Below are 25,457 nucleotides of genomic sequence, written 5' to 3' on the forward strand. Positions count from 1 at the left end.
CAACCTGATTCCACCTTAGCCCACCTGGCAGCCTCGCACACCCTTACAGTTGTCCATGAACCATTCACTAAGCAATCCCCTCCTCCCCCCCCCCCCCCCAACAGTCCTGCACAGGCACTAGGCTCCTGGGCTAAAGGTACCAACTTGTTCTGTGGAATCAACTTGCCAGGTTGCCCCTTCTCTGCTCTCTATCATTTGCCTGCTCTGTAGCTAGTTATTTGTGACTTCTTTTGTGCAAGCCACAGAAGTCTTTCCTGTGAATCTCTCCACTGGCTTCTCAGAGACTTTAAGAGGCTAGTGTTGAGACAGAAACTAGGCAGTTCTCTCTCTCTCTCTCTCTCTCTCTCTCTCTCTCTCTCTCTCACACACACACACACACACACACACACAGCCACACCCCATGACAGTGACAGGATCAACCCAAGGAGAATTGTGCAGACACACATCTACTCACACCCCAGGCAGTGGTTCTCAACCTTCTGGCCCTTTAAATACAGTTCCTCATGTTGTGACCCAACCATAAAATTATTTTCGTTGCTACTTCATAACTGTAATGTTGTTACTGTTATGAATCGTAATGTAAATATCTGATATGCAGGATGGTCTTAGGCGACCCCTGTGAAAGGGTCGTTCTACCGCCAAAGGGGTCGCGACCCACAGGTTGAGAACCGCTGCCCCAGAGTTTCTTATGTTCAATCTGCAGAGACACGCCCCCCCACCCCCCCACCCCCCGTCCTTGCGAGCCCATCTCACTCACTCCGCCTTCCCCCAGCTCCCCCGTCCCCCACACACTGGAGGCACGGGGAGCAGGCGCCGGCTGTAAACACTGACAAAATCCCGGGACAAACAAACACGCGATTTCACAAAGGATCCCAACGGGAGGGGCCTCCGGGCGCCTTCCTTCTGCGGTTTCCTCGGGCACCCTCCCCCAGGCTTCCTCCCTCAGTCCGCTGACAAAGAGTCACCGAGCCCAGTTCAAATCGATTGTTTTATTGACTGTGTACACACAGACACGCCTCTAGAAAAGGGCGCGCCCCGGGGGTACTCCGCCCTGGGCCGCACTTGTGCTACATTTCGCGGACCCGGCTGGTCCTGACGTCCGAAACCCCCACCCCTACCCCGACTCTTTCCTTCAAGAACTAAAAAGGAGCCCAGCCAGAGTCGCCGCAACGCTTCTGCCCTCTCCTCTCCTTCCCTCCCTCCCTCCCTGCCCACCTGCCTGCCCGCCCGCCCCCTACACTGCACGGTCACACTTTACAGGACACAGACGTCTACGGACTACGCGCCAGGCAAATACTATAGTCGTGGAGGGGGGCGGGGCGGGGAAGACCGAGGGTCCGGCTGCGGGAACCGGGCTCTGCGGGAACCGGGCTCTGCGGGAACCGGGGCGGACGCCCCACGAGGGACCAGGCCCGGGAGGCCAGTTACTTCCTATGGGCCCGGAGCTTCTTGAGCTGAGTCTGGGCCCCGAGCAGCAGCGGAAGCGAAGCTGTCCAGTGCACTGATCTCTGGAAAACCCAACTCATCCACAACGAAATTGGCTCGGGACCAAGCCCGTACCCTCGGTGGAAAATAGGTTCGCGGTTCCGAGGCGCTTTAAGTTAGGTGAGAGGGCGCGGGGGTGGGGAGAAACGGTCCCTCGCCCCACAGCGCGCGCGCGCACACACACACACACACACACACACACACACACACACACAATTTCCCAGAAGCTGGGAAAAGTGTTAGCACCGGACCGGAGTGTCGCTGTCTTGGAAAACAACGAGAATATGAAAATCCGAACGCGAAGCCGAAAGGCGCCCCAGGCACCAGGCTCGGCTCCAGCTGGTCAGAAGCAGAGGAGGGCGGGGGAGCAGAAGGGTTTGGTTCCCAGTCGCAAGGGGGCTTTGAAACTAAAAACTAGGGAGTTGTCACCGAACCCTGGCTTCTAGGATATGCACCCCAGAAAGGGCAGGGTAGGAGTGAGGTGGAACCTCAGGGCGCTCCACGGTAGGGACGTCGGTTGGGAGCACCGGGCCAAACCCGGCGCCACAGTGTTAACTTTCAGTTGTTTCCAGCGCCTTCTCCCATTTACTCTGGCTGCACGGCTCACAGTGGGCGGGCTGCGGGGCAGATTTCCGAGATAGTTGCGTAGGAGTGGAGAGGCCTGGATTTCGCCTCATGCTCAGCGATGGTGTCTTATACGAGGAGAGAGGAGCAGAAAACTGTGCTTGCCAGAGGGAATTCAGCCCGCAAGGTCAATGACGATCGTGGGTGCGTGGGGACTGGTGAAATGGTTCCACTCCCCACTAGAAGTCGCCAAGAGTAAGATTGGGGTGGTGGTGGTGAAAGGGCAGAGGAAGTGTGTGTGTGTGGGGGGGGGGGGGTGTAAATCCTGCCAGCCCTAGGTTTCCGCTCCCAGGCACCCAAGGTGGAGGTGAGACTGGGAGGGCAGGGCGGGCAGGAGTTCAGCCCGCCGTCTGCCTGTAGTTGCCGTTAATCTCCTGGGCAATGTTGACCGCCTCGGCACCCAGGGGCAGCCGGTCACTGTACTCGGAGCCCACCTCGAACTCCTCTTGGTTGGCCTTGGACTGGGACTCCACCAGCGAGCAGGCGGCCAGGCTCTCCTCCCTCTGCAAGTCCCCACCCGAGTCCCCCTCCTCCGCCTCTTCGTCAAGGCCCTCCCCGGGAGCCTCCTCTGGCTCCTCGCAGCCTGCTTCGCCGCCTGGTGGGTAGCTTTTCTCGGACTCAAGGTAGGAGACACGCGGATCAAAGTCGGCGGCGATGCGCTTCTCCATGGGGTCGGGAACCTGCGGCCGCAGGATCAGACGATAGGGCTTCCCCGGGTGTTTGGCCAGCAGATGGCAGCAGGCGGCGCCCAGCAAGGGCACAGTGGCCAGCACCAGAAGGAACACGCTCACCACCACGATAACCAGCAGGGAGGGCAACTCCTTCTTGGTAGCGAACACCACTTGCACGTGGCAGGCCTCGCCTGCCTGCGCCAGGCACACGGAGTAGTTGGTGCCAGGCCGCAGGCCGCGGAACCAGTAGGCGTTGACGCCCTCCTCCACCTGAGACCACTGAACTGCTGCACCGCCCCCCGCTGGGCACAGATAGAGCCGGCGCAGGGGTCGCTGCCCAAGCCGCCCAACTCCCGCAGCCCCACCAGGCCTAGGGCCCCAGCGCGCCGCCAGCGGCGTCAGCTGCACCCGAGCCTCGCGCTCCGCCACGTCCAGCGCGATGACACCCAGCTCAAAGACGTGCGGCTTCAGATCGGCGCTCTGGTTGAACGCGTGATTGGACACGTACCGTGAGGGGTCCCCGTGGCCACAGCGCTGCTCCACCACCGGGTCCGCAGAGACCTGGTCTTCCACCTCCTCTCCCTCCCTTGCCTCCTCCTCCGGCCCCGCCTCAGTCTCCCCAGGGATGCTACCCCGGGCTGGGCCTTGGCCTTTGATTTTGCCCTCGGGCTTGGAGGGTAGGACGCTGTTGCCCCGGCCTTTAGCTGTGGACTTGCGTTCAGAGGTTGGGGCCTGCACATCCGGGTCCCCACTGGCGCTAGGAGCGTGCTTTGGGGGCCCAGCTGCCGACACCACCACGCGTACCGACGTGGAGTTGGCGCCCAGCTCGTTGTGGGCACGGCATGTGTAGATGCCTGCCTCCTTGGCACTCAGGAGGGGCACCAACAGGGAGCCGTTTGTGAGTGCCAGGAAGCGTGGGGTTGCTGGAGGCGCGGGCCAAGCTGGTGCCGGAGACGGAGTTGGAGCCTCCGTCTGCGACGGCCCCTCCCCATCTCCTCCCTCCTCCCCGTCTTCTACCCGGTCCCCGACCCCGTAGTCCTCCCAGCTCGAGACCGGCGGCTCTAAGACTACGGTGCCACCCGGGATCTGAAGTTGCCATTGCAGGCGGGGCGTAGGGTGTCCTTCGGCGACGCAGTGTAGCATGAGAGCCATGCCAGCACGCAAGGGGCTGCCGGACGCCTCGATAGGCTGGTCGGCACTCAGACGCACACTGGGTGGTGCACAGGACAGGACGGGCAATCGGTGCACAGGAACGCCCTGCAGCGCGGTTGGTGTGGCGCACGCAATGGAATCAATCTCAGGTAGCGAGACTCGAGTGCTCTTGGCCCAGGCCTGCAGCCACACAAGGCTGCAACCGCAATGGAAAGGGTTGTGATAGAGCTGCAGATGTGACAGTGCGCTTAGCGCGTCGAAGGTGCCGGGAGCCAGCGTACGCAGCCGGTTGTTGTTGATGCGCAGGGAGCGCAAGTCGGGCAGAGCACCGAGTGCGTCCCGAGGAAGCGAGCCCAAGCGGTTATGGTTCATTTTGAGCAGCTGCAGCGCGCTCAGGTTACGCAGGTCGCTCCAGGGGAAGCTGGATATAAGGTTGTGGCTCAGGTCGAGGTTCTTGAGCTGGCTCAGCACGGCCAGCGCGCCCGGTTCCACAGTGCGCACCTCATTGTGCGCCAGCCACAGCGACGTGACCTGCGTGACGTTGGCAAAGGCACCGCGCCGAAGCACGGTGATCTTGTTGGCGGACAGACTAAGCGTGGTCACGTTGGCCGGCAATCCTTCAGGCACCTCGTGAAGCTCCTTGTAAGCGCAGTCAGCGAACTGGTGCGAGTATTTGTCCACGCAAGCGCACGGCTCCGGGCACGCTCCCGCCACTCCCAGCAGCGCCCACACTAGCCATACTGCTCCAAAGGGCAGCGCTGCGGATCCTGCAGGGGGAAGCGGGGGAAGAGGGGAGAAGGTGACTCCTGAGCCCCAGCTCCCTTCTCCTATCAAGCTCTGCCTCACAGAAGCAGCCTAGAGTGGCTCCCCGCCCCCCAATCTCCTTTATGCCCAGGGGCGTTTCTTGGGCATGGGTGGAGCTCAATAAAAGCCTCAGGATTCAATGCTTGCTCCCTCTCGGAGCCCCGACTTCCTTTTCCAGCGGCCTTCTACCTGGCTCTATTTTCTCTGTCTACCCCTAACCCTAGTCCCTCTGCACAGGCTCGGCTGGTCGCCTTGGGCTCTGCACTGAATTTCGAAGCTTTTGTTTAATCCCCTGAAAGGGATACACAGAAAGGGTATTTTTGTCCGTGACCGGTGTCCTCCCTGTACTCTTTGTCCCATGTGCAGCACTTGCACACACGCCCATACAGGCGAACCACAATACAAACACGCTGGGCACTACCATCAAACCACCAACTTCTGCAGGGATTTAGAGGTACACAACACATTTCGTAGACACACAAACAGAGGCACTCAGACATGAACACAATATGCACTTGAGACCTCATTGTTCTCTCAGCCCAACCTAGCATTTGTATAGCGTTCTCCACAACGGTGCAAAACGCTTTCCTAGTCACTGTAGGAATTAAATCGGACACACGACACAAGCCCTCATGCAAACCTACCCCCACACAGGGACACAAGGTGCACCAGCGCTTGCATACAGCCCTCCACTGAGACTGAAATCCCAGTGGAGCAGCAATGTGGAGAACGGGTAAGGAAGCCTGCTGGCAGGCCCCTCAGCTGCTGCGACCTAAGCTGCCTGACCTAAGCTGCCTGCTCTGGGTTGCAGCTCCGTCAGGGGAGAACTGGGGGTGCTCAGTCAGCCTTCCATCTGAGGAAGGAGGTCCTCCTGTATGCATGGATCAGGAGCATTGTAGGAACATTACTAACCCTCCTGTGCCCCTACAGCAGAGCCCAGGCAGCTCCAAGGGAGCAGAGGGGTCCCTAGCCTAGCCCATGGGTCCTGGGGACTGCCACACACATTTTTGGTCACACACATTTTCAAAGGCACACACCTTCACCCAGGACACTAGCTAAGTAGGAGAAGGTTCAAGATTCTGCTCCTTTTCTGCAGCTCTAGAATGCCCCAGAGCCCCCTCTCCAATAAAATCTTCTTATCCTCAGCCACACACATGCACTTACACACAGACCGCCATTCCCGCCTAGGGCTCCAAGGCAGGTTTGCTGAGACGCCCTATCTTTGGGAACCCTTGCCCCTCACTCCACCTTTCCTCCCAGGGGAAAGCTCCTCCCCCTCTCTCCCTTGTCTCACTGGGTACAGCAAGTTAGGCCGGGTCTACCCCCACCTGGAGGGAGGTTGTGGGGCAGTCTGAGGCTTACCCGCCATTTGTTGTCTCCCCAAGAACTGCCTGGGGCTTCAACCCCTTCTCCAGACTTGACTTCTCAGAGACGACAGCCCAAGGGCGCTTCCCACATCTGTTGCTGCGACTGTGGGGAAGACGGAAGAGGGACGGGTAAGTCTGGGGTCTCCCCTGGCCCTGCAGCCCCACTTCAGTTTTTCCTTTCGTGTCCGTTCCCTCCACCTCTCCCTGGCTGCAGATTGAAGAGTCCTTCTGCGCGCTCCCGGCTTGGCGGGGACGCGCACAGCCTCTCCCACCTCCAGCATTCTCTACGTTTGTTAACGCCACAGAGGCTCTACCCTGGCAGAGACACTTTTGGCCCCCACACCCACAGCCCTCGGCTGGGCCCTTTCCAGTCCACCGCACCCCATAATCCATGTCCCCCCACACTTACACATCTGCAGACATTACCGCTGGTCCTTATCACATCGCCCCCCCTGCCCCCCCGCCCCCCCCCACACACACATTAGCACATACCCTCATTCCCTCGTGTGATAATTATCTATCATGTAGTCATCGCGTTGATGTGTTGAGCTCTCACTACGGTCACACACATTTTCAAAGGCACACACCTTCAACCAGGACACTCACCATTTCCCCATCTCGCACACACACACATTCATGCGTACTCACCCGAACAGCGGGGCCGCCAGGGCCCGTGAGCTTCGCCGCTAATTGAATCCGAGCCGCTTACACACCCCGCAATACGTGAGACAAACCATCCTGGAGGAATTTGGGGGAAGGCAAGGAGCACAACGAAAGAGGGTCGTGTTTTGCATTTAAACTCTTTTTGCAAATGTAGGTAGGGAGGCAGACAGACCTCGAGTGGGATGGGCCGGGCTTGCGTGTACCCTTCCTTCCCATACCCCACCACCATCCCCACCCCCGCTAGCCGCCTCCTCCCTGAAGCCACATTCAACACGATGCATAATTGATAGTGTTAGCAGAGCATCTCACCCTCCCTACCATTTTTGCTAGGATCTGGGCGATTCAAGCCTAGGTCTCTCTCCCCCGTCCCCAGCCCCGCCCCTCCCCGGCCCCGCCCGTCCAACCCGGCTACTCGAACGCCTGGCCCTGCAGTGCGTACTGGGGAAGCAAAGCCTCCTCCCCACATGCCCCCGCCCACCCCCGCAGTCCACAGCCTACCCTGCCCAGCCTTTCAAGCCGACCCTACGTTTGGTCTTTTGTGGCTACACTAGCGCTGAAACCCACTGCCCAGCCCTCAGACTTGTGCGCGCCGCCAAGAGGGGCCAGACGGGGCGCGTGGGTGTCAGACTCCGCTCCCAGGAAGCTTGCCGGAGCGCATCCAACGCCTCACCCTCAGGTCTTGACAGCTAGAGGCGAAGGGTGCGTGGGGCAGCAGCACCAAAAGGGATGGCTACAAAACGTCTGCTCTTCTTGAGCACAGTGGACTGGGAATACCGATATCTTGATATCTTCTTCACAGCCTCACAAGCAAACACACCGCCAACCCCACCCAGGGTGTCCACAGTCTGTACCGCTCTCCACCTTCCAGTGTCTCACACAACAGCCAGCCTCGACATACAGTACTCGCTGTTTCCGACTCTCACTCGTTGTCTCTGGCTAAACCCCGACATTTATTTTAGCGACCAGGAAGCAGAGGGGCGGAGGTAACAGGAATTTGGCTAAAAATTGATTCTTGCCCCCCTGCACTGCCCACTACGACCCTGGAGACAGCGTTGCTGGCCCGAATTAGAAAATGGGTACAGGCTCCCGGACACACACAAAGCTCTCGAGCTCCCCAGTCCTTTCGTGGACACTGAGCTTCCGGGTCGTCCTAGGCCCCCAGTCCTCACCCCGGGCTGGGGGGCGGGTGGTCTCTGGCGGTGGGTGTTAGGGCCCTCTGAGAAGCTCAATTTTCAGATTTAAATGTGGGGCATTTTAATGAGCTAGGAGGTGGGGGAGAGAGCCGAGCGGTGAGTGCTGCATCTAAAGAGATCACCGGATCCGGGATCCGAGGATCCTTTGTAAATTAAATATGGACCGGCTGGCGCACCCACACTCCGCGTTCCTCCCTTTCTCCACCTCCTACAGCCGCTACAGGAGGCCAAGAGGGCTGGGACCAGCGCTTTCGCTCAGCCCAGACTCAGAGCCAGAACTTCATTCCTCCTACTACTGTAGTCCCCACAGCCGACCCAGAGGGGAGTGTTGAAGGGGTGAGAGCCCCTCGAGCCAGTGGTGGGATGTGGGGAAGGGTCCATAGTTCGGAAGTGCGTCCCTGCGGTTTGGGCCTGGCTGGGTTGGGGAGTGGCGCAGCCGGCGGACCTGGGCAAAGTCTCTTTGTCTGCGGAGTAAGGGGGTCTCCCTACGAGTGTTGTCTGCGTCTTGGGAGCCCTGAAGAGGCGATTCAAAAATCCTTGGCCCGGGAAGAGGGGTCTGGGGGAGGCAGAGCCCAGCTTCGAAAATGAAGAGTCAGGCCGGGATGGCGAGTTCTGGAGCCTTTCCTGGGTGGGGGCGGGGCGCCTGGCGCGGAGGTAGGGATCCAGGCTCCGCGAGTACACGCCTGGCTTGTGGACCCCCCACGCAGTTTCCTCCTCTCTCCTAGTTCTTTTTGCGAGGAGGTGGACGCAGAGGCGGGAGAGCAGGGGACATCTTGGAAGGGTTGAGGGACTGTAAGACAGAGGCTGGGGAGTGGAAGTGAGAATGGTTTCGCTTACTCTCCGCAGAGTGTTTCCCTGGACCGCAGGGACTCGTCCCGCCAGCGACCCGGAACCTTCGGGACCCGCGGGACAAGAAAAAACCTTTCCCTTGCTTTCCTGCCGGGGCTGCAGAAGCCGGGCGAATTCAGCAGGAGGTAGGGCTCCAGGCGCCAGGACCGCGGCTAAGGGCGCAGTGGCCACCCAGAGAGGGCGCGGACTCCCACGGGCTCCTGTGGTTCCCGCCCACTCTCCAGCGAGCGCTTTTGTTCCCTGAGCGTGCCCTCGGGATAGACAACCCTTACCCCAGCCATCGACGACGGAGAGCCCAGTGCCTGACCCGGCAGCCTGAAGCCCGAGTTGCTCCTGGCAAGGTCCGCCAATAACTGGGGTAGGAGCCACGACTCCGGGTTCAGCCTCCGAGCTCAGCCAGAAGATTGAGCGCTGGTCGTCTAGCGCCGCCAGGCGCGCAGTAGCAGTCTAATGACAATAATGTTAATGGTACAGTTACGGAGCGGCTGGAGAATCGGAACTAAGATACCACCCCCACCGCTGCCCACGTCTTTGATCGTTAAAGAAACAGGCCCCTAATCAGGTGGGTGGAAGTAGGTGTGAGGAGAAGAAAGAGATAAGCTTTCAAGGACTCAGCGCGGGGTCCCCAAATGCAGAATCTGTAGAATCCGGGCTGAGGATTTTTGGCGAAGTTGGAGTATGGACCCTAGACAGACCCAGAGCCGACAGCTGGAGCTCCGGGCAGTTTTTTGCAGAACTATCTCTAACTTCGACGTTGCGGACTCTGACGGTCCCAAGGGTGGCGTGGGTCGAAATCCAGTAGATCCGGGCATGGGCTTCTCTGGCTCACTTCAATTAAGGTGTCTGACCGAGGCCTGGCTCGCGCCCGCCCCCTGCTGGACACTGATTGCCGGGTGTCGAGGACGGGACGGGGGAGGTGGAGGCGGAGGTGAGGGGGTTGGGGGATGGGGGGGGGGATGGGGAGCCGGGCCAGAAGGGCTTCTGCTGAAATCCCCGCGCCAAGGCCTACGCGCCCCCCCGCGGGGCAATGCTCCGAGTGGGGGACTCTTAACTAAGGCACCAAAGCTTTCTTTCTCATGTCCATCCAGCAAAAGTTCGTCCCAGGAATCTGCAGCCTCCTTACCTGACTAACAGCACAGCCTCCGCTGTGCACCCTACTATTTCCAGGGCCCAGACACAATATAGGCACCATCCGAACACCCCGTGAACGCATAGTCCCTGGCACAAATCAATGCACTTAGTCCTCCTGGGACAGAACCTTCCTGTGCCTTCCCCAGCCCCCCCCCCCCCCCACCCGGCGTGAGCTCTTTCTCTCTGAGCCCTGTTTGAAGCCCTAGAAGACTGTCCCTAAGTCTCATGACTTTGTCGGGGACTATAAAATGTCTGAGATCTGAAAAATAAAGTCTTTGGGCTCTAAGAGAGGAAAAGAAACCTGCAGTTGGAAGTAATGGATATTTGATTAAGGTTCAGCTGCAACCATTGCACGCAGAATTGTGCATGCCTTGCATTTAATGCAGCATATGGGTGGTTTAATGGATGTGTCTAAAAGAGCCGGGAGGGCATCAAATATGCCCAGCATGGCAGCCTGCTCAGAAGAGCCTCCCCACAGCTGCCCTGTAACCAGAATCTCTGCTCAGTGCTTCCCAGCTTTCAGCTTCTGTAGGCCTGTCCCCTGCCCCCGCCCTCCCCCACACAAATTCACAGCGTTCCCTTTCAAAAGCTGCTTTCTTTTTCTAACTTCCAGCGGAAAGCCCGCTCCTTTGGGAAGCCAGCCTCTGTTTATAACCTCCCTCCTACCTTCCATTTCATCTTTCCCTTATATACACTTTACATACTGATTAGGAGGAAAAGTTCTATCATCAGACTCCGCCATATACTAGCTGTGTGACCTTGACCAAGTTACTTAACCTCTCTGTGCCTTAGGAAAAAAAGGGTGTACATAAGAATAACAATGTTATTGGGTTGCTATGGAGAATAAATGAATCCATGCATGCAAAGCTCCTAGTACCTAGCACTCAGAGAGTGCTCAGAAATGAGCTATTATTTTTTTCCTTTTCCTTTTTTTAAATATATTTTTATTGATTTCAGAGAGGAAGGGAGGGAGATATATAAATATTAATGAGGAGAGAGAATCATTGATCAGGTGCCTGCTGCACACTCCACACTGGAGATTGAGCCCCCAAACCAGGCATGTGCCCTGACCAGGAATAGAACCATGACCTCCTGGTTTATAGGTCGATGCTCAACCAGTGAGCCACACCGGCTGGGCTGAGCTATTATTTTTTCAACAATAGTTATAATTTGCCATCATTATTGCCTTGCAGAGTTGGGTCCAGATAGGATGAGATGTTCTGCTGCAGATGCCTCCACATGCTTCTGTCCTGACTCCCCCACAGGGGAAGGACCTTGACCCTGCCCTCAAATGTCTCTCTTCACTCCCCAACCCTCTCCCCCCACCATGGTATAGATAGCAATCAGAAATTACTATTAAGATTTATAAAGGTTTCTAGTCTGAGATACTTCAAACTAGATTCTGATGCTGTGGCTGTCTCCAGTGCCCCTATATGTGAAGGGAGGCTTGCTGGAAGGTTTTTAATTAAAACCACAATCTGTTTAAGTATTTATTGGGTTCTGTGATTTTAATTATTTTCTAGGGGGGAGAAATCCACATCTGCATATGGGAAGACTGTTGATTCAGAGGAAAGTAACAACCTGTGGCAGTTTGCTGGAGGCAACTGGGAGGGATTTCCTGAATTGTTCAAATGAAGCTTGACATTATTAATAATCTGGATCCAGTCTATGACCTTCCTCCTAGTGCTTTCAAGAAATTAGCTTAACATGCTGGCAAGGCCCGTTATTGCCATCACAATTAACGACAGCTCTTCTAGTGGCATCTCCTGTAGGTGTAATTATCTCACTGAGATGAGGAACCCCTGCCTGGAAAGGCAGCACTCCTGCCTGTGAGGGGCAACAGGCTTAGCTGTTCTTCCCAGTGCAGGCGCCCACTGGCTCTCTCTCCAGAGGCGAGTCCCCTCCATAGAAGGGTGAAGGGAAGGGAGGGCAGGGAATCATTTCAGATGCTTTGTCTGCAGCAAACAAAATTCCCATCTTAAACAGCGAGAAGCAGGGCTGGTAGACTGAATGATATCAGCAGGTTCAGATTCTCTGTGTCTCTCCTCTGCCACCCTTAACAGGGTTTGCAACCTGAGACTGTGTTCTTTGGTGCCATTGGAGGGCTCAGCGGCAGCTGGGTCACATGCTTATTGGTTACAGACTGGTGGATAGAGAGACTGGATTCGTTCCAGAAGCCATAGCCTCTTCTTAGGTCGTATCAACACATTGACTTAGGTCTCCCCATCTCTGAGCCAGTCACTGGCAAAAGGGATGAATTCATTGGTTTAGAGTAATGATCATCTAGTCCTGAAATGGATGTTGAGTAGTCAATTTTAATAGTCACTATAAGTAAGAAATCCCCTTTAAAAAGAAGTGTTGGGAAATTGCATGATTAGAGTAATCTAATATTGTGTCAAAATGAATTTAAATGAGACTGGCCATAATTATAATGAACCATATTAGACACCTCCTTATCTGGAGATAGACCAGTCTATGTCCACAGTGTGTGAACAGGATCAGTGCTCAGGGCATGAGCAGAAGCAGGGCTCAGTGTATAACCAGGGTTGGGGTTCAGTGTGTGAACAGGATCAGAGGGCTCTCTTGGATAGACATACATACAAACAAACTAGAGGATTCTCTGCTTTCACAGAATTCTTGAAAGGGTAAAAATGTGTTCTTGGAAATGCCCATGCTGGGATCCAAAGCTATATTGAGAGCAATAAAAGCTTCAGTCTTCAGTTGAGTATTTATGAACAGGAGACATTTATGAACTCAAAGATGTTCGTTCCTATCTGACTTCACATCCTGAAGATGTTACCTGGTCCAAGCACTTTACTGTCCAGATGGAAAACAGAAGGGAGAAGTTCTCCCTGGTCTATAACAAGTGGGGAGGCAGCACAAGGCTGCCGGCTCCACAGACTCACTGTGTGGTCTTCGGCAGCTCCTAAGAATGGGTTGGATGTGCTCTGAGGGCCTTTCCCTTTCAGTGCTGTTCCCTGACACCCTGGTCCTTGGGCGCTTCGGCTTTAGGAGAAGCCAATTTGAGGACGAGTTGGGGCTTCCGGAGGCCTCCACCTGGGCTTCCCGCAGGAAGATGTCTTTATCCCCTGGGCAGTTTCCTTGTTTTCCATCCCATCATACTTCATCTGCCTCATCTAGTGAGGTCATCGCACACCTGGGCCCAGGAGCTAACCCTCCCCCTAAAACTATGGGCTGGGTGGGGTGGGGGTCCTCCTGCTACAAAACACTTCCTGCAGGCCCTTCATATAGCAGGATTCGGCAGGGGGGGATAGAAGGGGGACATCATCAGAGATAAAATCTGATTACTGAATAGGTATATGGGCCCAGGAAGGAAGGTCAAGTCTGCCAGGAGCTCCCAATGCAGAAGGAAGATAGACTTTCTGCTCTGCCACCTCAATTCTCTGTTGCCTGGTGCCATCAGGGGACACAATAAACACACATTCTGAGACTCATCCAAGGCAACGGACAAGTTCAGGAGTTCTCTGCCTGTCGTGTCCCAGGATGCTCTGTGGGGAAATCACACCTCAAAGTTTGTCCTGATTTAGGCAAGGTAGTGGCTTCAATGAACTCACAGCAATCAGACACTGACCAGGGAGTGTCCTGGGGAGGGAAACTTCCAGGCATTTCCCTCTCTGTGCCTGTAGGCAATGAGCTCCAGTAGCCCAAGGGCAGGCCTGGAAAGAAAGTTGCAGGTGTGAGTTGTCAGAAGCAAAGCACACAGAAGCCAAGGGATGGGCATGCAGAAATGGGTCAGCTACGTCATTCATTGCACAAGTAGTGATTGAGTCTCCCCATGTTGCCAGGCATGGGTGCAGCTATGAACCAGGCAGACGGCAACTCTGCTCTAAGAGACATTACAGGCTCCTGCACCTCTCAGCATGTTCAGGCCTCCTTTGTGTGAACCTTGGGGCTTCTGGAAGGCTAGCATCCCCAGGACAGGCTCCATCTGCTTCAGTAGGTGACCTACCTGGAAAGACATCCTGCACCCACTGTAGTGAGTAGGGAGCTGTCCAGAGTCACAGCGCATCAGAGCTTGGAGCCTGGAGGTTCTCTATCCCTACTCCTTCACTTTATTGGAGAAACTGAAGCCAAGATGGAGGTCACAAGTAGGTAGGACTGTGAAATGTCCCCAGTGCGCAGGTTCTCTGGTCCAAGACAGGCCAATCTTGGTGGCCATCACTGACCTTGGTTTAAAGGCCCTTGAGACTCTCCAATGAGGCCTCTCTGATGTTTTTTTTCTGGGTGGGACAGGTGGTCCACTTCAGGTCTGTGTTAGCCCCCTGTACTCCCTGAGAGACTGAAGTTGTGCCTCAATTGCAGCAGCTCTAGTAATAGCATGTTGGCCCCCAGCCAGGCCCCACAGAGAGAACCGCCAGCCAGGCAGCTGGTTGGGGCAGAAATCTAGAGGAAGGAGAACACTTCCTGAGGTGGCATGTTGCAGAGGTGCCTCTAATGCGACACCCAGGCAAGGTCAGTGCTAATGGCCAGGTCTTGGGAACAACCGGGTACAATTCAGTGTAAGGGAGTCTGGAGCAGGAGATCAGAGGTCAGGGGGTTGTATCTGCGTTTCCACTGACTTTCTGTGAGACTCTGGAAAGGTGTCTCTTTTCCGGACCTGTTTCACCTCCTGTGCTCTGGGGCTAAATGTCCCTCCCCACCCACCTAGGCAGTAGTTTGGATTTGTCATATTTTCACTCCTTAGATCTGTTCTTACCCATTCCAAAATGCGGAAGGTTCTCTTCATGCAGTGACCTCCCAGGAGGGACAGCCCCCAGGCATAGCTCTCTGCAACCTATCTGAAGGGCCCCAAATAGGTTTTACTGGGAAAGCCAGTGTGGAGGGGCCAGGGAGGGTGAGCCCATGCAGCGCCTGTGAGTGCTTCAGCCTCCTCTCCCGGAGCCCTTATCTCCAGAACCAGCTGGAAACTTGATGTATTTATTTGCTTCTGCCAGGACCTCCTCTGTCTAACCCACATCTCTGCCTCTGCCGGCACTGAAAGAAAGTGACCTTCCTGCAGATGCTGTGTCTGGTGAGCCAGGTGGGGGCTGAGGGAGGGCATGCTGTAAATCCTTCCAGCCTGCAGGGTGATCCCATCAGGGTAGAGGAGACAGTCCAGGAGGCTTAGAGAGATGGGAACAGAGGTACCAGGAGAAGTAGTTGGGAACAGAGTCACTGGGATCCTAAATGAACCAGAACCAAGAGAAAGAGGAGAGGAAGAGAAGGGGAGAAAGAAGAGGGAGAGGCGGGGAGTGGAGGGAGCGATGGGGTGGGAGTGAAGGTGAAAGAGAGGGGGTGGGAGGGAAGGAGAAGGGGGAGGGTCAGCACAATGCCTTCTCTCTAAGGTGTTGGATGTAAAGTTATGTTTCACTGACCATTGCCAGTTCACAAAGTTTAGTGCTTTATGTGTTTTTTAATTTAATCCTCACAATTTTCTTTTTTAAATTAAATTTTTATTGTTGAAAGTATTACATATGTCCCCTTTCCCCACACTGACCCCTTCTAGCCCGCCCCCACTGCCTGCCTCAGACCTTCATCACCTTATTGTCTGTGTCCATGGATTATGCATATATGCATTCAAGTTCTTTGATCTCTTCCCACCCACCTACCCTCCCCCACCTTCCCTCTGAGGTTCCACAGTCTGCTCTATGCTTCTATGTCTCTGGACCTATTTTGTTCATCAGTTCATTTTGTTGATGAAATTCTACATATGAGTGCGATCATGTGATACTTGTCTTTCTCTGACTGACTTATTTCACTTAGCACAATACTCTTCAGGTTCCTGCATGCTGTCTCAAAGGCTAAGAGAGACTTCTTTTTTACTGCTGCGTAGTATTCCATGGTGTAAATGTAGCACAGCTTTTTAATCTACTTGTCTTCTGATGGGCACATACGCTGTTTCCAGGTCTTAGATCCTCACAATTTTCAAAGTATGTATTATCATCCCCAGTTTTGCATATAAGACCACAGAGGCTAAACAGTTTATCCAAGGTCACACAGCAGAGCTGGCATTGGAGCTACCACATGGCACCCTTCCCCGCTCCCAAGCAGACGTGAAAAAGGGCACCACTTGGACACTTTTCCCTTGGTTGGTCAGGTATACTGTAGGGTCGTGGTCCACACTGGTGTCAGCCAAGGCTTTATAGCTGTAGACCTCCAGGAGAGAGTCAGCCCTTTGGTAAATTCTGCCTGCAGACACTCTGCACTCAGTCTGGGCAACAAACACAGTTTTAGACAATCAGACAAGTGACACTGAATTTCACAATAACTCCTATCACACTTGTTTAGCTGGCTAGCTTTGAGGAAAATCTGTGGTTAGCTTTTGCAATCTGCTTGGCTATCAAGTTTGGGATATTTATATTTATAAACTGACTTTAGCATAGTTCAGTCTTCAAAGAATTCCTCTGGGCTGAGTTGAAGGAAGTTCCTTGAGCCAAGAATGAAGGAATTTCCCCCCTCATTTGTTAGCAAATGCATTTTGTAAGGGAGGGAAGAGACTTCCAAATTTTCTGTGTTTTTTGTTTGTTTGTTTGTTTTTAGGCAGGGAGTCAGTTAAAATTCTAAGCCCTTCTCTTAATAGAGTCACCACAGGCGTCTCTTGACTCAAGTCCAAAGAGTCTGGAGCTCACACCTGAATTCGGACACAAAAGTAAATGATGGTGCTGTCCTCCTCCCTCCCTCCCCCAGCCTCATGTTCCACCACCTGCCACCCACCTCAGCCTAGGACAGTGATGGCGAACCTATGACACGCGTGTCAGAGGTGACATGAGAACTTATTTTTTTGGTTGATTTTTCTTTGTTAAATGGCATTTAAATATATAAAATAAATATCAAAAATATGTCTTTGTTTTACTATGGTTGCAAATATCAAAAAAATTCTATATGTGACACGGCACCAGAGTTAAGTTAGGGTTTTTCAAAATGCTGATACGCCGAGCTCAAAAGGTTCGCCATCACTGGTCTAGGACCAAGGCCACTCCAGGGAAGCGTGTCCTCAGAGAACTTCGCCCATGTTCCCTCCCACCTCCCTGCAGCCTGCCTCCCCCCTCCTCCCCTTCTATGAACTGAGCCAAATGGAGGGGTTGGTCCCAGCAGACACTTCTGACTTGCATCGTGACTGGGGATATGGCCTTCCCCGAAATCATGCATTCTCAACAGGAGCAATGTTATGCCACAGAGAATAAAAACTGATTCAGGGGGCCACTAACAATCTTAGATATTCCAGTGGTTTCTGACCCTCCGAAGGACCAGAGTATATAAGCAGATATACAGTACGTCTGTGTAAGGAAGAAGTCAAATGTTCTTTATTTGCAGGTGACATGATCTTGCATATAAAAAATCCTAAAAGAATCTGTAGCATATAGTATATTTATGGTATTAAAATTATTTTCTATACTTTATTTTTATTTTTTAAAATCTTGATCTTGATTGCTGAGAGTGCCCCCTCCCCCCCATTTACCCCCCTCCTCTCAGTTCCTGCCCCGCCCCAGGCCTTCACCACCCTATTGTCTGTGTCCATAGGTAATGCATAGATGCATATAAGATCTTTGGTTAATCTCTTCCCACACCCACCTCACCCCTTCCTTCTGAGATTCATCAGTCTGTTCCATGTTTCCATGCTTCTGATTCTATTTTATTCATCAGTTTATTTTGTTCATTTGGTATTAAAATTTCATTGCAGGGAGTCATGACCAGGGAAAAAATGTCAAAAAAAGTCTACTTATGGGAGCAAAAATGGAGAAAAAGATTTGAGAAGCACTAGTCTAAAAGAAAAAAATAGAATTAAGGTAAGTTTAAGTGCTGGTACTGGCAGGATGGGGTGTGAGCTTTCTGGGGTCTGGATTTTGCATCTTATGAGACCAGCAGACCGGAGGGCACAGGAAGGAGAGAGCAGAAAACTGACTCCCCCAACACACAGCGATGCACCCGGCAGTGTGGGCCCCAGATGGCTCGTCTAGACACAGGCTCCCTGGGGGGCAAAGCCCAACTCTGGCACATACAAGCTTAATGACCTTGAACAAGGTGCATAACCTTCCACCCTATGTTCATCTGTAACGTGAGGATGAGAATGTAAGCGCACAGGGTTTGGGGAAAACTAAACGAGGTCACCTGTGCTAAATGAGAAAACACCTCATGTCAGGCACATAATTATCTTCCAGTTGTGTTATCTGGGAGCATTAGTCACCTGGTTTTTCTAGAGGCTCTCACTGGATGTTTGCGCCCCCCCCCCCCCACCTGCAGTGAGTCAGGCAGAACCCCTGCTGGGTGCTTCTAGAAGAGGCTGCTGGACCGGGCACTGCCCTTGGGGTGGTATATTAGGGGGTCTTCCTCAGAAGCTCCTGCCCATCTGTCTACAGCTGCTAAAGTGACAAATACCTGTGGCCCTAAAAGTGGCCCTAACTCCATTCCTAATTAAGTTCCTAACTTCATTCCTAACCTTAATCATCCAATAATGACCCTAAATTTATTATAGCCCCAAATCCTAACTTTAGGCCTCACTCCAACTCCTAACCCACCTCATCCTTACCCCAATTCTAACCTGGGCCTTCACCTTTGCTCTAATTCTCATCCATAATTCTCATTCTTTTTGTGGTGGGGGGGAAGAACCTTTGGAAAGACCCCCTGCCTACTCCCCCCCCCCCTAATCTTCCCAGGCCCAGGCCTCATTTCTGCCTGCCCCTAGCCCTCTTCTGAGCCCGCAGACTCCCCTCCTTCTTACTCCCCACCCCTCCAAACCATAATCCTCATTCTAATTTCAATGGTAACCCAGAGTTTTCCAAAATTAAGTCACTCACTCCTAGTCACAAGTTTTACTATACCTTTGGTTCCTTCTGATTTTGTAGCTACTTAATATTTGTCCTTAAATTAGACCTTCAAAGAATCTCACTGTAGAGTCATTCTGAGCAAGTATATTCCAGAAATGATTAACATTTTAAAAATGTTTCTCCAAGCACCATCCACCTAATGGCCTCCTGTGCCACCGGAAGTAGGAGTGGCACTGTAAAGCCCATGCACCACTAGTTCCCCCCCAGGAGAGCAGCGGCCTCCACACCAGGCCCGTGGGGCTGCTGCACCCTCTGCTGGCGGAGTTTGGGAAAAGCTCTAGCTCAGTTCTGATAGATCCTCCCTTCCCCCAACTGGTGGGCAGAGTATGATGTAACCTGCAGCCCGGAAATACCTGAGTGACTAACCAGGTATCTTATATGGACTATACATTGGACCACCAATCCACATCTGCCAAATACCCTAAGCCCTTGTCCTATATGGACAATGCAGTAAACCACCAAGCAGTGTGCGCCGAGTACACTAAGCCCCCACCCCTTCCCATTCCGCCCCTCAAAAGGTGTGCTTGCCCCTGCACGTGCTGCTGTCCTCCCCTTGCGAGACAGCCCGGCAGGTGCTTCTCCTCTAATAAAGCCTGTAGTCCTGGTTTTCGGCCTCTGTCTGATTTTTCATTTTTGGTGTCGAAACCCGGGAGAGGTGAACGGGAGCGTGGACCATCCTTGAACCTAGGCCCAAGCTTCTGATTCCTGCTCTGGCTCTTCTCGGTGGTATGGTTCTGAGTTGATTGGCCTGCTCCGGACACCTCTCGAACCCTGCCGCACCAGGACACATGGGGATCTCGTCGCTTCCCTTCCACCGGTAGGCTTCAGGGACTTTCCCAAAACTCTCTCTCTCTTTTTTTCTCTCGCTCCCTGTGACCTGGAGGGGCATTAGGGTCTACAGAGTTTCCCGTCTACTCGGCTACACGTTCTACGTTCTACGAAAGCCCAGGTACCTGGCCTTTCTCTTCTACTCCACAGGAAAGGTCTCGGGGTGACGACCTTGGAACCTTTTCTCGTCTCTCTCTCTCTCTCTCTCTCTCTCTCTCTCTTTCTCTCTCTCTCGCTACAGGTTGGCTGAGGGAACAGGAGGATGCTCCTTGTTCCTTCCCCAACTTCCGATCACCCTTCCCTCCGGTCATGGGGACCTCTCAGTTCAAACCCCCTCGAAACACACCCTTAGGGTGTCTCCTCGCCAATCTCTCAACCCTTGGCCTTTCTGGCTAAGTCAAACCAAAGAAGCTTGTTTTTTCTGTAACACTGCCTGGCCACAATATAAACTCGACAATGGCTCTCAGTGGCCTGAAAACGGCACTTTTGATTCCAGTATCCTCCGAGACCTAGACTGGACAGGGAAAGCTTTTGAAATCCCTACAAACAGGTTTTATTTTCCCTCCACTCCCACCCCTCGCTTTACCTCTCATGTTCCACTCATCAGATCCTCCTCGAAAAGTCCTCTTTGCCCTCTCAAACTGATCTTCAGCTCCTTTCCTCTGTCTTCTGACTCTTTGGACCCAGCTGATCATTCATCTCCACCTCTCCTGCTCCCGCCGCTCCTCTTACAACCCTGCTGTAGAACCCACACCCCACGCTCTACCCTCTGAGAATTCTAACCGCTCTGCCCCCATGACCGCCAGCAATCAAATTCACAGGTGGCTGGCCAGTTCCCTTTGCGCGAGGTTGCAGGGGAGAGGGTATTATCCAGGTAGCCATTCCCTTTTCACTCTCTGATCTTTCTCAAATCAAAAAACATCTCGGCTCTTTCTCTTCAGACCCTCTTAACCAGAAGCCGCCTTTCCCCCAGTCCCTGAGAGCCCAAATCCTGAGAATGTGACCTCCAAAACAGCCTTTCTAACACTCATTCTCAGGCCACCCAAAGACTGCCTTCCTCAACAGCCTCTTCTATTCCCGCATCCATTCTACCCGAGGAAGGCAGCAGGAACTGAGGGCATAGTCTGAGTCCATGCCTCATTCTCTACGTCCAGCCTCACAGATTGAGAGGCATCTCAGGTCTTTTTCCACTGACCTGACCACCTTTACTTCCCCGACATATGCCACAAACTTCCACAAACCCCTCAAAGAGACCTTGTTAACCTGACCTTTAAGGTCTTTAATAATAGAGATGAGGAGACCCAAACCCAAAAACAAAGGTGAGATCAGGCCAAGGCTGAGGCCCATTAGGAGCCTTCCAGCTCCTAGCCATCACTTTCAAACCCCAAATGAAGTGCCAGTCCTCCAACCGCGGCTAAGTCAGGGGCTAAGCCTCCTCCGGGCCCATGCTTCAAATGCAGCAAGGAGACACTGGGCCACGTCCTGCTCAAACCCAAGACCCCTGCCTGGACCCTGCCCAAGGTGTGGAAGGGAAGGCCACTGGAAATCAGACTGTAGTCTGACCCTCCGGGTCAGGCCTCACCCAGTCCAGCATGGCTGCCCTCTGGATCCGGTTTGGAGCTCCCAGACCTCCTGGGACTGGCCACTGAAGAAGCTGCCCAGGCCCTGACAGGGCCCCACAGACTTACATCACCAGGACAGAGCCTCGGGTAACAACTGTGGTGGCAGGTAAGCCGATCTCCTTTTTAATTGACACTGGGCCACTTATTCTGCCCTCTCCAAATTCGCTGGGACCCTTGTCCACTCCTCAGTCTCTATTATGGGGGTTGACGGATTAGTCTCACAGCCATTAGCCACCTCACCTCTACACTGCATCTTACTAAATTCCCCCATTCGCTCTTTTCTCATTCTACCTTGGTGCCCGGCCAGGGCTACCATGCATCCCTCATAAAGCCCAGTTGTCCCAAACCACAGTCACCTACCCAAGTTTTACTCTCTCACCCCACAAGGCCAAGCCCTTCCTGGGACTGTAAATGCCTCATCTCCTTATCTCCTCTGTGACTATCCCCTTCTCTGAACAAGAAATGTTCTCCTTTCTCAGGCTCACTGGGCACTCTCGCCTCTGGGTTCACAACTGTAGTCTTCTTGCAAAGCTCCTCTATGACAGGACATGGTGAAGGGACCCCCTCACTGAGCCTTCAGATCCCAAGGCCAACATTCTCACCCCTTTAATGCTCTGAAAATTGCTCTGACCTCAGCACCTTCTCACCCTGTCCCCCTCTCCAACTCTACCCTTCCCAAAGAATAACTTCCTTGACTGCACAGGCTTACTTAACAGTCTGGCTACTATCAGAAACTGAGATCATTATCTCTAGGAAAAATGCGGCAGTTTTAAAATCCAAGCGGCTAGAGGCCTGGGAGCAGGCTGCGGGGCCTATTCCGTCCTCCCCCTGCCTTTTCTCCAGCCTCATCTTCCACTGCTCCTTCCCTTCCCTTTCTCTATTTCCTGGGATAACAGCCCATCCTAACATTTCCTCCCACTTTCACTGCAATACCTACCTCTCTCTGGCTCACCAAAAATGAAAAATCAGACAAATGCCTCCCACCATCCAGGACCTGATGACCCATCATTCCTTACAGGCTAAATTCTACTATTCCCTGCAGTACATCCTGGAGGACTGGTCCTGGTAGTGACCACGATCTGCTTCCCCAGAAGACTTACACTCATGGATAGTAGATCTTACCTGGCAAGGGACCCTCCAATTTTTTACTCCAGAAGAAGCTCAGGTTTTCGAATTCCTTTTATATGTCTCGTCTCCTCACCATAATCCTCCTACAGGCAGCTAACAATGAATGCACCAATGAAGGTTTTTGGTCTTTTCAGGTGAAACAGACTTGGGATGATGAGGGAGTCATCAATTCTACTATAATTGTCTTTATCAAAATCTATATTAATCCCTGACCTATCCCTCCCCCACTAAAGGACATTCTCTCTCGCCCTGCAGACCCCGGACCTACTCCTTTGCCCACCCTCATCAACACAACTTTCCATCTACTCTCTAACATCAATCCCTCCTTCTCTACATTCTGCTGGATTTGTCTGTCACTGGCTCGAACCCTCATCATAGCCACTCCAATCCCAACCTATTGGACCACTAACTTAACTCTTACCTATACCAGACCTCAACGCACCCTATACAACATCTCTCTCTTCAATACGGAAAACACTACCTGTTTAACAAATACCTCTCAAACCACTACCTCAACTACTCCTACACCTTACTACTGTGCAAAATCTACAAATTTACCGCCTCCCTTAGCCTGCCCTCCACCGGGTATTTTTCTCCTCTGTGGGACTACAGCCTACACCTGTGTTCCCCAGGACCTGTCACACTCGCTCTGCCTTTATGTCTTCCTAACCCCAATCTTTCTATCAGAACAGAGGGAGAACTTGAATCCTCTCTTGGTCTTCTCAGGTCTCGCCACAAAAGGGCAGCCCTTGTTCCCCTCTTTGTGGGTACAGGAGTCCTCACTGCAGTAGGGACAGGCGTAGAAGGCATTTCCTCCTCTGTTCATTTCTACCACAAATTGCTGAATTTTCAAAGGATATTTTGGTGTTGAAACCCGGGAGAGGTGAACGGGAGCGTGGACGATTCATCATTAGCAATTCCCTTGAATCTCTTCAAAGGCAGGTAGACTCCTTAGCAGCGGTAGCCCTACAGAACCGGTGTGCTTTAGATCTCTTGACAGCAGAAAAAGCGGGTACCTGTGTCTTTCTTGGGGAAGAATGCTGCTACTTTGTAAATGAATCAGGAATTGTCAAAGATCACATTAAATCCCTCTGGGACAGGATTGACCAGACAACGTAACCAGCTAGAAGGGGGATATGCCATCTTTGGCTCACTTACTCCATGGCTCCTCCCACTATTAGGCCCACTGGTATTTATTCTTTTAATTTTGCTCTTTGGCCCCTGTCTCATGTGCTGTTTCACTAGTTTTTTGCAGAACAGAATGTAGGCGTACACCAACCAGAAGGTGGGAGAGATCTATCTGACCTTGAATTCAGAACCTAGAGACACCTATGTCACCGGAATCTTTGAGACCCCGGGTAGATGCCCCTGACGACGCCCCCTCTCAGCAGGAAGTAGCTACGGAAGACGGACCCTTGCCCCCTGAGCTTTCCCGGACTCTCAATTTTTTTACTATTACCAAAAGCCTGGAATGATAGATCCTCCCTCCCCCCAACTGGTGGGCAGAGTATGACGTAACCTGCAGCCTGGAAATACCTGAGTATGTACCTTATATGGACTATACATTGGACCACCAATCCACACCTGCCAAATACCCTAAGCCATTGTCCTATATGGACCATACAGTAAGCCAGCCACCAATCAGTGTGCGCCGAGTACACTAAGCCCCCCACACCTTCCCATTCCGCCCCTGAAAAGGCGTGCTCGCCCCTGCACGTGCTGCTGTCCTCCCCTTGCAAGACAGCCCGGCAGGTCCTTCTCCTGCAATAAAGCCTGTAGTCCTGATTTTCAGCCTCTGATTTTTCAAGTTCCACTCCCTTCTGAGTGGGGTCCACAGTGTACTCTCTCTGATTTGGTGTTACTAGTTGTGGGGTTCCCTTAATTGTGAGTTAAGAAAGGTGAGAGAGAGGAGATCATGGCACCAAATTGGCAGACCTTTCTTTCACCTTCTCCCAGGGCCAGACTGGTGTGGATGCAAGGAGCCACATGCTAACCTGACAGGCTCAGGGAAGGCCTGCATGGAGGTCTTGCAGACTCAAAGACCTAAAGTAACCACAAAGGATGGTCTGAAATTAAACTTTAACTAAAAGCAGTTATGATGGGCAGTTACATCCTAGGCTGGTATCTACACTGACAAGGTCAACCTTTACCTTAACTGAGCCTATCTGTCTTTTTGCATCTATGGTAACATACCCTTGAAATGTCTGGGTAACTTGTAACTTCCCTTTTTCCGGACCCCTTGGGGCACAACTTAATGTGCTGGGCACCAGGACAGATACCACAAATTCCTTCATTGTTATCATGTTAATTGTTCCTGCACCCATCTAAATATGTGTCCATCATTTTACTTTTTATCCAATCCCAGGGGTCTCCCCCCCCCCCCCCCCACCCCCAGCCTTTGCTTTCTCCTGCCTCTCTAGTCTATCACCAATGGATTTCATGTAATCCACCTACGTCCCTCCTTTGATTGCAATGTATAAATACAAATGTAACCTGCCATTCTCCGGAGCATTATCTCAGTTCGTTGAGGTTCTGCTTCCCGGCATATGTCGACAGTTTGGCTCAAATAAACTCACAGAGATTATTTACAGGTTTCAAGGGTTTTTACGTTAACACCGGAAATAAAACTAAAGCAGGGAACATACACCCAGAATTACCAGCTGAGGTCCAACTGAGGAGGAGACTTATATCAAGGAAGGACAGAAAACACTTGGAGACTGGAAGGAAGGGTAAGGTTGTAAGAGGAGCTGACCCACTTCCAGGGGTGGCAGCCCGAGAGTGAGGAGGAAGCTCTTGGCTATAGGAGGGTCCGTTCCTTCAGAAGATAGAGGCCTAGAACCCAGGCTCAGAACCAGAGCCGAGACACGTTGCCAGTGAAACATCCAGTGCAAAAGGCAGCAGAGCTGCTGGCTGCCAGAGTCTGGAGCTGGCCGGCTGGAGCTGGTGGGAGAGAAAGCCTGTTTCGTTTTCTTTTCTTTTCTTCTTTTTTTAAACCCAGAGCACAGGAGTTTTTATTTGCAGCTCACCGGAGGCTTTGATGCAGGGAGGGCGGTGTGGACGAAGTGCCTAAGGAGAGGCTGAGGTGGGAAGTATTGCAGGGAGATGTGGAAAAGCA

At 52.9% G+C, this 25,457-nt stretch overlaps 1 protein-coding gene across 1 annotated transcript; it reads right to left on the minus strand.

Annotated features, from left to right (window-relative positions):
* Positions 1-1,210: 1,210 nt before the first annotated feature.
* Positions 1,211-9,111, minus strand: ISLR2 (immunoglobulin superfamily containing leucine rich repeat 2). The gene is made up of 3 exons (XM_081101581.1): positions 9,081-9,111; positions 6,099-6,206; positions 1,211-4,699 (listed from the first exon to the last, which is right to left on the minus strand). The coding sequence occupies exons 2-3, from the start codon at positions 6,103-6,105 to the stop codon at positions 2,448-2,450; spliced, it is 2,259 nt and encodes a 752-aa protein (XP_080957707.1). The 5' UTR covers positions 6,106-6,206; positions 9,081-9,111; the 3' UTR covers positions 1,211-2,447.
* Between the last annotated feature and the right edge of the window lie 16,346 nt (positions 9,112-25,457).

This window comes from Myotis nattereri, assembly GCF_964212035.1.
Source record: "Myotis nattereri genome assembly, chromosome: 1".
NCBI lineage: Eukaryota > Metazoa > Chordata > Mammalia > Chiroptera > Vespertilionidae > Myotis > Myotis nattereri.